The 14,148-nt window shown below is 38.4% G+C and overlaps 1 protein-coding gene across 9 annotated transcripts in view; it reads right to left on the minus strand.

Moving 5' to 3' along the window:
• Positions 1-14,148, minus strand: part of plekha6 (pleckstrin homology domain containing, family A member 6) — a 119,065-nt gene that overhangs the window by 47,512 nt on the left and 57,405 nt on the right. For 7 of the 9 annotated variants that reach the window (XM_041779755.1, XM_041779765.1, XM_041779746.1 and 4 more), the window contains 2 exons: positions 13,715-13,787; positions 7,327-7,427 (listed from right to left, as the gene is read on the minus strand). In XM_041779755.1, coding sequence (XP_041635689.1) covers positions 7,327-7,427; positions 13,715-13,787 — 174 coding nt within the window. Of the gene's footprint in view, positions 1-7,326; positions 7,428-7,668; positions 7,839-13,714; positions 13,788-14,148 lie in introns of those variants that run through there. The other 2 variants (XM_041779799.1, XM_041779782.1) reach the window with 1 other exon arrangement.

Raw genomic sequence — 14,148 nt, forward strand, 5'->3', positions numbered from 1 at the left:
CTGAGGGAGCTGGACCAATCAGAGGATAGCTGAGAAGTCCACCTCAGAAAAACACACACACCTGAAACCCCCACCTCACAGTGATCCGCGCTTATGTAAGTCAGCGTGTGTGAGCAGAGAAACAGACCAGGATCATTAGAGACCAGTCTACCTGGACAGGTGAGACCTTTACTGTCCACAACATCAGTATTAATTACACACGAATACACACCAACAGAGAGTAACTCTAAACTCTGTTACTGTGAGGACGAACTTTGACCTTTATCTCTGATGTTCACAGATTCAGATCCACAGGATAAAATAAAATAATAGCTCTCTCATGTTAACCATCCTCTTACCACTTCCATCCACTTCTACTAAGGTTGCCACCTGAATCCCACATTTTGGCAAAATTAGTGGGAAAAAGCCTCCAACATTCCCAGCTTCACTAACATTCTGCCCACTGCTTTTGTTGATGTCAGCCTTAAAGTCAATGAAACATTCCATCCTTACCTTTAAAGATGATATCATCAAAGGGTTTAAACATTCCTTTTTTGTATTTTAAGTTGATGTCATCAAAGCCTATAAAACATTCCATGCTTACATAAGATTATGTCATCAAAACATTCCATCCTTGTCTATTGCAAACACACTGGCTTGTATTCATGTCAGCCATGCCCCTAATTATGCAGCACTGGTATCCTTCTTCAAATCCAAACAGACATGTTCTATAAAAAGCTGCATACTTCATCTCAGAACACAGACGTACCAACAATCTCTCTCCTATGTTGCAACCTTAGGAATAGTTGCCAACTATGGCTTTCTGTTTGAAAGAAACGAAGGGGAAAAAGCTGCCAACATCCCTGGCTTCAACAACATTTCATCCTCTGACTTTGATGATGATATTAAAACAGCGTATGAAACATTGAATTCCTATCGTTGAAGATGACATCATCCATTATGCTTATAAAATATTCCATCCTTGCCTTTGAAAATGACACCATTCTTAAAAGTTTATAAAACATTCTATCCTTGCCTTTGAAGATGACATCATCCATTAAAGCTTATAAAACATCCCATCCTATCCTTTGAAGATGACATCATCCATTCAAGATTCTAAAATATTTCATCCCTGCCTTTAAAGATGACACCATCCATTAAAGCTTATAAAATATTCCAACCTTGCCTTTGAAGATGACACCATCCATTAAAGCTTATAAAACATTTCAACCTTGCCTTTGAAGATGACATCATCCTTTAAAGCTTATAAAACATTCTATCCTTTCCTTTGAAGATGACATCATCCTTTAAATCTTAGACATTATAGCCTTGCTTTGAAGATGACACCATCCTTTAAAGCTTGTAAAACATTCCATCTTTGCCTTTGAAGATGATGTCATCCTTTAAGGTTTATAAAACATTCTATCCTTGCCTTTTTAAGATGGTGTCATCCTTAAAAGCTTTTAAAACATTCTATCCTTGCCTTCAAAGATGACATCATCAATTAAAGCTTATAAAACATTATATCCTTGCCTTTTCAAAGTGATGTCATCCTTAAAAGCTTATAAAAAATTCCATCCTTGCCTTTGACGATGACATCATCCTTTAAAGCATTATATATATAGTGCAGGAGTGTTGAAGTCAAAACCTATGATTTAATTTGAGGTTGACTTGATAAAATAAAGGCAAATGTAATAATTTTGATTGTTTTGTGCTATCATTTGTAATTAAGAGCTCAAAAATTTTCATGTAAAGTTTAAAGATAGATGCCTCAAAGATGGAAGAAACAGGAAATAAACTAGAAAAGCACTCAGAGAGCACAGACCTCCACCATTAGCCCTATCACCCAATAGTACAGAATCCTTCAAAAAATTCCTGGATCCAGACGGTGATCTGGATCACTCTCAAAATCAGTTCTTCCTTATGCCATTTCTGACATTTCCTGAAAATTTCAGCAAAATTCGTCCATAACTTTTTGAGTTATGTTGCTAACAAACTAACAAACTAACAATCCCTGCTGATCACATAACCTCTTTGGCGGAAGTAAAAAGGGGATGAAAATACAATGCGATTTAAAAAAAAAAAACATAAATGCATGAGAATTAAAATATGAAGTAATGAAAATGTTTTCTGACAAAGAGTGTTTATCCATTTATAAAGTGATTTTTGTGACTCTAGGAAGAATTTTAAGTTTCTTTACTATTATAGTGATTATATTTTTATTTATTAACGTTAAAACTGAGAAGATGTTTGTATTTAGTTCAACATAAAGTGATAGTAGAGCAAAATGTCAGTGTGTCTGATCACATGATGGCTGAAAAAGCTCTGACTGTTTTATTTTTATCTCCTCTTTATGATTCTGGAGTCTATTTATATCTCTGTGACTGAAGAGTTTAAACCTTCATTTTTAATCCACTGATGCTTCAAACTTTATACCAGTTAATATTTAAATATTTCAAACAGCTCAGACTGCACATTTCCATGCTCTGCATACACGCCGGGAACACAGAGAGCAAACACGAGCACGGCGGACTTTGACCAGTCAGCTGTAGGACGAAATGTTCAGAAAGGAGACAAGCGATGAAGACAAACACTGATTTAAACCCAGGAGAGAGGCAGGATTAGGGTTAGAGTTAGAGTTAGACTTAGAGAGTTAGAGTCGGAGCAGTGTGATGCTGAGGGCCAAACTAGGCTGACTTTCTCTCTTATATAAACCTTTACTCAGCACATTCATTCAGACAGCAGTGTCTCCTCAAAGTTCACACTAATCTGTGAAGAGGAGGGAGGAGAAAACAACAAATGTGATTGTATTTTTAGTCTCCAAACATCTCACACCTTCATGGCCCTCAGAGTCTGGTTTGTTTGACCAGAGTGAGTCAGGTTAGACAGTGGTACAGATCAGTATGAGAGAGTCCAGTTCCAGATGCTGACTGAGACCGGGCTAAAGCAGACAACGATACTAAACCGGCTTGTAGTCATATCGGCAATGTCAGTCTCTCTTATGTTGACTGTTCTTCATTGGCAACTTTCATAAATGTGGCGGAAACTGGCGAGGAGCGAGGGTTTTGTGACAAAATTAAAGGAAAAACACCCCAAAAATCCCCAGCTTCACCAACATTCCAATCTCTGCCTTTGATGATGTCATAATTCTTATCAAACATTCCATTTTGCCTTCAAAAATGATGACATCAAAGCTCATTAAACATTCCATCCTCTTCCTTTAAAGATGATATTATCCTCAAAGGCTTTGAAAATATCCAATCCTTGCCTGCTAAAATGTTGACATCAAAACTCGTTAAATATTCCATCCTTGGTTTTAACATATACTAATGTGATCTGGAAAGCTTATAAAACATCTGAGTTTTGCTTTCAAAAAGGACATCATCTTTAAAGGTCAAACATTCCAACCTTAACTTTAAAGATGATGTCATCCTTTATAGCTTTGAAAACATTCAGTCCTTGCTTTTAAAGATGATGACATCAAAGCTCATTTAACATTCCTCCTTGCTTTTTAAATATGCGATCCTTTAAAGCCTACAAAACATCAGTTTTTAGCCTTTACAGGGGCCATCATCTGTAAAGGTAAAAAACATTCCATGCTTGCCTTTAAAGTATGACTTCATTTTTAAAGGCAAAACATATTCCACCCTTGCCTTTGAATATTATGTCATTCTTTAAAGGCTAAAACATCACATCCTTGCTTTTAAAGAATATGTCATCTTTAAGGCTTAAAACATTCCATCCTTGCCCTTTAAGATGATGTCTTTGTTTAAGGCCTAAAACATTCCATCCTTGCGTTAAAAGATTATGTTATTTTCAAGGCTTAAAACATTCCATCCTTGCACTTTAAGATGATGTCTTCTTTTAAGGCTTAAAACATTCCATCCTTTCCTATAGCATTTACTCAGACTGACTTCCTCAGGCTGACCTCAGCAGGTTAAGAGCTGGATTTTTTCACCCCTGTACCATTCAGCCTTAGTCTGCTGTACAGGGATTCCCCCCTAGCCTGGGACCAGAGTCCTGAGTGCCCTAGTGCGTTAATATTACCCAGAGTTCATCTGTATCACCACAGGACCAAGGGCCCAAGGTGGCCCCATGATTGAAGCATGGACTGCTGGTGAATCAGTGTTGTTGGGATGTCAAATAAACACCAACAGGCAAAGAATACACAAAAAAAAATGAAAAGATGAACAAAAACAAAAAAAACAACAACAAAAAAAAAACACATTAAAGCAATAAAAGCTAACAGGAGCTGATCTATAAAAACTACTGAATAGATATAAAACCACAAAGATTGATAATAGAACTACAACGGGACAATTCCACACCCCAAAGATCCATAAAAATAAAAACAACAGCAAAGCTCTGAGAACTGATGGCCTGGAGGTTCAGAAAAAGGACTCACATACGGGGGCTAGAGTAGTCCTCTTAGAGGGCAGCGGGGCTCTCTCTGCCCTCTGTTTACTGTCCTGTCATGGCCTAGAAGGATTGATTGACTGTATGTATATCCACCATTACTCCATCAATAACAATAACTGTTTATATTTGATTATTATCTTCCGTTAGTATCAGTGATGTTCCATAAGAGTTTGAATATTCATCATAACTCCATCAGTATTGTTTTTATCTCTGCAGCTTCCTCTAAAAGCAATCAGCAACAGAACATAAATCACCATCAGCATCTACAACATGGAGCAATAACTGACCAACTCCAACATCACAGAGATGTTTTAATATGTGCAGCAATCAACAATGATATAAATCTATATTTAATCAATACTAACAGTTAGTGCATTGATAAAAGCCTGTTGTAATGTTGTAAAGTGATAGAAATCCATATTTCATCAAACCAACACTGACAGCTCCCCCTATGGAAGAATGTTTTAATATGTCTGATATTAAAATGATTTAAATCTCAGTTATAACAAACCAACTCTGAGAATGACAGCATGGTTTCATCTGGATGATATCAATAATGATCTAAATAGACTCATTAATATACTTATAATGATTTAAATCCACATGAAGGAAGGCTGGGTTGACTCCGCCTCCTCCTGATGACTCACAGCCTCGCTGACAGTAAACATCAGTGACTAAAACATGTCAACCACTATAAATCAACTACAGCAGAGTACTGCAACTAAACATGACAATGATTAAAAACACAGCAATGCAAACAGCAGGATCCTGCAACTAAACGGCAATGATTTCAATCACAGCAATGCAACTGCAGAAGAATACTGCAACTAAACATGACAATGAGTAAAAACACAGCAATGCAAACCAGCAGGATCCTGCAACTAAACATGGCAATGCTGCCAAATTACAGCGATGCAACTGCTGAAAAAAAATACTGCAACAAAACATGGCAATGAAACTGGACCACAATAACTCAACCAAGCAAACAACCTGCAAATAAACCCAGCCATGAATCTGCACCACAGCAACACAACTGCAACATCATCCTGCAACTAAGTGTAGCAATGATGCTAAAACACATCAACACAACTGCAGCAACAAACTTCATCTTAGCATTGCAATGAAGCAGAAAGAAGGCTGTTTATCCAAACCACAGCAATGCAACTGAGCAACAAAATATAACTCAACTCAATAATGAGACTGATCTACAGCAATGAAACCCAACCTAGACCCTGCAAAAGACTACGAATCAATTCATCCAAAACATGGCAATGCAACCACAGCATGACAATGCAACTAAAAACAGCAATAAGACAATAACTCACGTAAAACCACAGCCATAAAAACAAGCAACTCAGTACTGCACTTGAACATAGCAATGAACTACAGAAATGAAACAAAATCACAGTAATGCAAGAAAACCAACATCCTGCAACTAGATCACACCAACGTCATCAAATAATAGCAATGCAATTTAACCAAGGTTACGCAACTAAGTCACAGCAATCCTATCCAAATGACATCCTGCAAGTGAATCACAGCAATGCAACTAAACCAACATTGAGCCACTAAATTTCAGCAGCACTGCAATTAAATCAAGGCAATGCAACAAAATCATAGCAATACAATAGAATCACAGCAAGGCAACTAAATCACACAAATGCAACTAAAGCAATACCCAGCAACTAAATCACTGCACTGCAATTAGAAAAACATTCTGCAACACAATCTCAGCAATGCAACTAAACCAACATCCTGTTTCTACATCAGCACCACTGCAATTACACTAACACCCTGCAGCTCAGTCACATCAATGAATTTAAATGACAGCAATGCAACTTAACCAAGATTATGCAATAAAATCATAACAATCATTTCCAACAAACATCCTGCAACACAATCACAGCAATGCAAGTTAACACTATCCTGCAACTAGACTTGCATCCTGCAAATAAATCACTAATCCTGTCAAACCAACATCCTCAAACCAAATTGCAGCAGCTGAGCTACAGCACAGTAATGCAACTAAATCATAGCGATGCAACCAAACTACAGTAATGCAAATGAAACACATCGATCTTGAAACCAACATCCAGAAACCAAACCACAGCAACGCAACTGAAGACCCATCCCCTCTGGACATTTAGGACAGGAGGAGTAGCTGAGAGCGCTGAGGTTTGTCCCCATGCTCCTCTTCATTAACCACTACTTTTCAAATGTCGACAATGGTTTTGTGCAATTCAGGCAATTTACAGAAGCTTGTAAACAAACTGATCTGATTTCATTGTCAGACACTGGAGAAAGAGGAGGCACTAATAAGCTCAGTTTATCTCTAATAAAAATCTACAGGTGTTAAAACAAATAAATATTAAAGCATTCCTCAGATGGGACGTCTCTAAAAAAATCTTAAAATGTTTAAAAAAAAAATAAATAAAAATAGTAAAGCGTTCTTCAGATGGGATATCTCTAATACAAATCTTAAAATGTTTAAATAAATAAAATAAAAATATTTAAGCATTCCTCAGGCAGTATGTCTCTAATGAAAATTAAAGAAATGTTCAAATAAATAAAAATATTAAAGCGTCTTCAGTCTTTAATAAAAATGTTATCTAAAAAATGTTTAAATAAATAAAATAAAAATATTAAAGCATTCTTTAAACAGGACGTTTCTATTAAAAAAAATTACTATACATATATATATATATATATATATATATATATATATATATATATATACACACACACACACACACACACATACATATTAAAGCGTCCTCAGGCTGGGTATCTCTAATAAAAATATTAAAATGTTTAAATAAATAAAATAAAAATGTTCAAGCATTCCACAGACAGGACGTCCCTACTAAAAATAAAACATTTTAGAATAAATAAAAATATTAAAGTGTCCTCAGACAGGACGTCTCTGACCTTAAAGGCGAACTTCCTGGTGATGTTGTCTGCTGGTTCCACTCCTCCAACTCTGAAGCTCAGCAGAGGAAGACTCCCCAACACCGTGTCCTCCTTCTCATCTGTGGGTGAGGGACAAGAGTGAGACCCCAGGAGGAGAAAGAGGAGGAGGAGGAGAAGTAGAAGGAGAAGAAGAGGACAAACAGAGGAAGAAGAAGAAGAAGTGTGAGCAGGAGGAGAGGAGGTGCAGATGTTCAGAGAGGAGCAGAGCCCCCCCCGGTCTCCCTCAGTGACAGCCTCCCAGAATAGACTTCCATTATAGACGGAGGTCGCTGTGATAAGAGGCGCTAATGGCTCACTCACTGACGGCGAGCGGCGTCCAGCGGTGATAAATAGAAGCAGAGAAGAAGAGGAGCAGCGGCGGTCTGGTCTAAATAATGGAAACAAACATGAAAATTTGATGTTTTGAAAGAGGATCCACTCGTCTGTGTGACCTCCTCTCTGCTCCACAGCGCTCAGCTCGCTCACCCAGGCTGTGTGAGTGAGTGAGAGAGAGTGAGAGAGAGAGAGGGAGGGCGATCAGAGCGAAGGGGAAGGGCTGGACTGCCCGCCGCTCTCTCTGACTGTAGATAATGATCAGACCATGTGACTCAGTGTTGCAGGAATCTGGGCCTGCAGCCAGCTGTACCTGCTGCTGCTCTGCACCAATCAGAGACTCCGATCACAGGCAGAGAGAGGAGGACAGGTAAACAGACACACCTCCGAATGATTCATGTCTCTGTTAAAGAACCTCGGTCTTTAGGAGTTACTTAAGTGATTCTGGTCTGACTTCAAGGACTGAGTTTGATTCAATCAGCTCTAAAAACACTATGTAAAGGTAATAATGGGATTTAGTAAGGCAGCGCCCTCTACTGGCTGCTCTGTCTCCACTTGTTAAAGCAGGCGTCTGTCAGGTGTTTAGGTTTAACATTAATGGTCTATCATGGTCACTCAGAGTCATTCCACACCTGCTCCATGAGAACCTGACTAAAGACATCCAGAAACACACATGAATCTTAGTGGGCATCCATTAGCACACCTGGTCCAGCCTCAGGACCCCCCCCCCCCCCCCCCAACAAACAACTACCCACCTCTCTTAGAATCTGAATGACCAACATTAATACAATGTTTTTATGACTGGAAGGACAGGCTGGACCGAGATGGAGACAAATACTCAAAATAAGAAGAACATCAGAGACTTCCAGGAACACACCAAGACCCCTGATAACAACTTCAAGACCCACGTTAAGGTCCCAACCCACCAGTTAAGAAACAAGTTTATAATGACACAATGGTACAATGTACAGGTAGTGAAACTTATGAGGTACTGGTTAGACTGGATGGACAACTGGGGGCCTACGCTGGCATGCAGGCAATAGGGCAAGGAAGAGATGTTTTACGAGCTTTGATGGCATCATCTTCAAAGGCAAGGGTGGAATGTTTTATAAGCTTGAATGTATGGCATGATGTTTAAATGCAAGGATGGAATGGTTTAACAGCCATAATGTATGACATGATGTTCAAAGGCAAGGATGAAATATTTTAAAGACTTTGATGGCATCATCTTCAAAGGCAAGGATGGAATGTTTTATAACCTTGATTGTATGACATGATGTTCAAAGGCAAGGATGAAATGTTTTATAAGCTGTAAATACATGACATGATGTTCAAAGGCAAGGATGGAATTTTTTTAAAAGCTGTAATGTATGACATGATGTTCAAAAGAAAGGATGGAATGTTTTAAAGACTTTGATGGCATCATGTTCAAAGGCAAGGATGGAATGTTTTATAAGCTTGAATAAATGACATGATGTTAAAATGCAAGGATGGAATGGTTTAAAACCTGTAATGTATGATATGATGTTCAGAGGCAAGGGTGGAAAGTTTTAAAAACTGTAATGTATGACATGATGTTCAAAAGAAAGGATGGAATGTTTTAAAGACTTTGATGGCATCATCTTCAAAGGCAAGGACTGAATGCTTTAAAACTTGAATGTATGACATGATGTTAAAATGCAAGGATGGAATGGTTTAAAACCTGTAATGTATGACATGATGTTTAAAGGCAAGGATGGATTATTTTAACGACTTTGATGGCATCATGTTCAAAGGCAAGAGTGGAATGTTTTATAAGCTGTAATGTATGACATGATGTTCAAAGGCAAGGGTGGAATGTTTTCTAAGCTTTAATGTATGACATGATATCCAAAGAAGGGAAGGAATGTTACAATGATTTCCATGGCATCAGCTCCAAAGGCAAGGGTGGAATGTTTTATAAGCCTGAATGTATGACACAATGTTCAAAGGCAAGGTTAGAATGTTTTATAAGCCGTTATGAATGGCCTCATATTTAAAGGAAAGGTCTGAATGTTTCACAAGCTTTAAAGGATGGCATCATGTTCAAAGGAATGTGTGGAATATTTTAAAGGCTTTGATAAAATCATGATCAAAGGCAAGGATGGAATGTTTTATAAGCTGTAATGTATGACATGATGTTCAAATGAAAGGATTGAATGCTTTGAAGACATCATCTTTAAAGGCAATGAAGGAATTTTTTAAAAGCTCTGATGACATCATCTCTCTTAACTATTAAAGACTTTAAAGGATGACCTCATCAAAGGCAGAGGATGGAATGTTGGTGAAGCTGGGGATGTTGGGGGCTTTTCGCCTCCATTTTTGCTCTATAGAAACAGTAGTTGTGACACAGCTCCTTTCTTGATTTTGGATTTCTGATCTTAGATTAAAAACCTGCTGGCCATTAACTACCCTAACCTGAACCCTCCTAATCTCGTCTCTGTTGTCCTGCTGTGTGGGCCCCTCTGCCCTCGCTGGAATAGAAATTCTAACAGTAAACTGCACCGTCACACAGCCCTCTCTCTCTCTCTCTCTTTGACACAGCTGGGCGACCGAGGCAGAGGACCGTGGACGTGTTGAGAATAGAGAGAGATGGCGTGCTGACAGCGAGGCGGCCATAAATAAAGAAATAAAAGACGAGTCTGTTCAGAGATCACCATGTTAACGGGGGAGCCACGGAGACTCGACCAAACGCTCCAACACGCCGCCACGGCGACCATTCGTCGTCTGCTGACTCTGCTGATCTTTGGAAACGCCTGATTTACAGCTGCAGGTTATTCAAGGCTTTCAAGGTTATTCCAGGCTGATGAATGAAAAATGAGCTAAAAACACGACTGTTACTGAACAATAGCTGACCACGGGACAGTGGACCTTTATGAGCCCCGCCTCCTTTACCCTGTGCTCCAGTCAGAGCAGAGCTAGCCTGTTACCTGGCAGATTTTAAGCCACCTTTACCTGTTCTTTAAAAACATTCATAGTTCAGTAAAAACATCATTTTAAACATTATTTGAGGCATTAAAGGAGACACTCTGATTGATCCTGTTATTAGAACTATTGATTGTTGATTAATTTACATTAGTTCACAGTTTGGCTGACTAAACTTTATAAACTTTGACATTTATGATGACAGGAGACGGAATAAATCTGTCATGAATGACAAGAAAAACTCCTGAAATATAATAATTTTACAACTGTGGACAATAGACTTCTGCATTTAAGACACCGTGCAGGCATGTAGCTGCAATCTCTGATAAATTGCTCAATATTGATGTTAAATATTTCTTTGTCCCGTCATTTTAAATCACCATCTGCCTCTGCACAACAGATAAAATCAACTATTGTGCAAATTCTGTCATATTTACATTTACCAGAATTCTATATTTCTGACAGATGTATCTAAATCAAACAGAGATGAACCAGGCTGGTCTAGAACCATCCTGTAGGTTTGTTAATTTTCAGGATTCATCCATCTTTGGTTCTCTCTCTTCCCTCTACATCCTGGTCTCCTGTTTTATCTCTGCTGCAGAAATTCTCTTTATTAAAACGATTTTATTAAACTTTGTGATTCTCTGGCGGTTAAATCTCTGACAGCGTTCAGAGTTTATGGAGCCGAGCGTGAGAGAGAGGAGAAACGGTAGGAGAGTTAGTTCACTGACCCATCACTGGAACACAAATACACATATACACTACTGCACACAACTACACAACTACACACCTACATAGAAGTACAGAGGAGTACACACGATGACTGTGGATGTGAGAATGTCTGATCACAGCCTGCCTCACAGGGCCATCAGTGTTAGAGACTCAGAGCGCCACTGAAGCTCTGAGCGTTTAAAAACAAAGACATTTCACCGCCACGGCGTGGGATTTTGACCAATCAGATCATCAGTGAGCAGCAAAGAATTATCAGAGTTTAACAGGCAAGAACTACAGCATCAGCACCACGCCCTCTGACGTTGATTGGTGAGTGATATCAGAGAAACGAAAGATGCTGTTTGAAAAGTTATATCTGACAAGAGATCGCCTGATAAATCAATGTCAGGACAACATCTACAGCAACTGAATCTGAGCAATGCAACTAAATCACAGGAATGCACCTAAATCACAGCATTGCAACTAAATCATAGCAATGCAACTAAATCACAGCAATGCAACTTAATCAAAGCAATGCAACTAAATCACAGCAATGCAACTAGATTAAAGCAATGCAACTGAATCACAGCAATGCAACTAAATCACAGCAATGCAACTGAATCCCAGCAAAGCAAGTAAATCACAGCAATGCAACTTAATCAAAGCAATGCAACTAAATCACAGCAATGCAACTAGATTAAAGCAATGCAACTGAATCACAGCAATGCAACTAAATCACAGCAATGCAACTGAATCCCAGCAAAGCAAGTAAATCACAGCAATAAAACTAAATCAAAGCAATGCAACTAAATAACCACAAAACAAGTAAACCACAGCAATGCAACTTAAACACAGCAATGCACCTTAATCACAACAATGCAACTAAATCACAGCAATGCAACTAAATCGGAGCAATGCAACTAAACTATAGTAATGCAACTAAATCACAACAATGCAACTAAATCACAGCAATGCAAAGAAATCACAGCAATGCAACTAAATCACAGCGATGCAAAGAAATCACAGCAATGCAACTAAATCACAGCGATGCAACTAAATCACAGCAATGCCACTTAATCCCAGCAATGCAACTAAATCGCAGCATTGCAACTAAATTACAGAAATGCAACTGAATCACAGCAATGCCACTGAATCACAGCAAAGCAACTAAATCACAGCAATGCAACTAAATCACAGCGATGCAACTAAATCACAGCAATGCCACTTAATCCCAGCAATGCAACTAAATCGCAGCATTGCAACTTAATTACAGAAATGCAACTGAATCACAGCAATGCAACTGAATCACAGCAAAGCAACTAAATCACAGCAATGCAACTAAAGTACAGAAATGCAACTAAATCACAGCAATGCAACTGAATCACAGCAATGCAACTAAATTACAGAAATGCAACTAAATCACAGCAATGCAACTGAATCACAGCAAAGCAACTAAAACACAGCAATGCAACTAAATTACAGAAATGCAACTAAATCACAGCAATGCAACTGAATCACAGCAAAGCAACTAAATCACAGCAATGCAACTAAATTACAGAAATGCAACTAAATGACAGCAATGCCACTTAACTCTCCCAGCAATCTACAACTAATGACTTCTTTTACTTTCAGCATTGCAATTTCCTTTATTTTACAGAAATGCAACTGAATCACAGCAATGCAACTGAATTAATGTTGTGAGTAAAAAGCTCTAAAATATTTTAATACTCTACGGTCTCTGTAGTCTATTGTTAGAATAAAATGAATTTAACACATGTGGGATTATATTAATAAAAATATAAACTGTTGAAAAATTAAGGAAATGGTTAAATAAGTGGGATTTTTCATGTTATGAATGATTAAGAAAGAGTCCGGATCCTTCCAGACTCTACTGCTGTATGGGGATTCTTGGTATGATCAAGTTTAGGGGTCCATTATAGCTCCTAGTCCTAATGAAGCCTCTTTGGGACCTTTAAGACAGGAGGACAGAAAAAAAGAGAGAAAGGGGGGAGGACTGAGAGAACAATAGGGGAGGAAGGGGCGTGGCTAAGGTGTGGTCCTGGTCCCTAAAGTTCCCCTCCAAAGTCCCTGAAAGGGTCTGATCCACTCAGACACCTGCAGCAGATTTAAACGGAACCATGTGATTGGCGGATCATGCAGCAGATTTAAACAGAGACATGCGATTGGTCGATAATGCAGTAGACTGCAGAGCTGATTGCCCAGAATAAAAGTTTAAAAATCAATAAATGTGCAACCAGCCGAGAGGAAGGACAGGAAGCTGTCACCGATTAGAGAGAGAGAGAGAGAGAGAGAGAGAGGAATGAGAATAACAGCGGAAACAGGATTATTATCAATAAATAATAAAATGTGAGGAACAAACCTTTGTAGTAGAAGAGACATCTGTCTGAGAGGATGAACCAACGCTTATTCCACTGCTTCACTCCGCTGCTCGCCTACACAGAGACAGGACAATCAATAAACCATCAATAAACCGATCAGTAGTTATCAGATCTATATAATCAACATCATGATCAGCAGTCAGAACACTGGGCACTGATCGTCGTTATCAATATTCAATGAAATCTTCATCATCAGCATCACTGTGAGATGGTTCAAATATCACTACTGACAGTCGGGAGGATGATTGTAATGTCTCTAAAATCATTATTATTATTAATATTATTGTTATGATTATCAATAATAATAATAATAATAGACATTCGGACAGAAATGTCAGAATAATTTACCTTTGTTTGTGCAGAAAAATCATACTAATCAATCAGAATTATATTTTAGAAATGATTTATTATGTCT

This window comes from Cheilinus undulatus, linkage group 3 (genome assembly GCF_018320785.1).
Source record: "Cheilinus undulatus linkage group 3, ASM1832078v1, whole genome shotgun sequence".
In the NCBI taxonomy this organism is placed as follows: domain Eukaryota; kingdom Metazoa; phylum Chordata; class Actinopteri; order Labriformes; family Labridae; genus Cheilinus; species Cheilinus undulatus.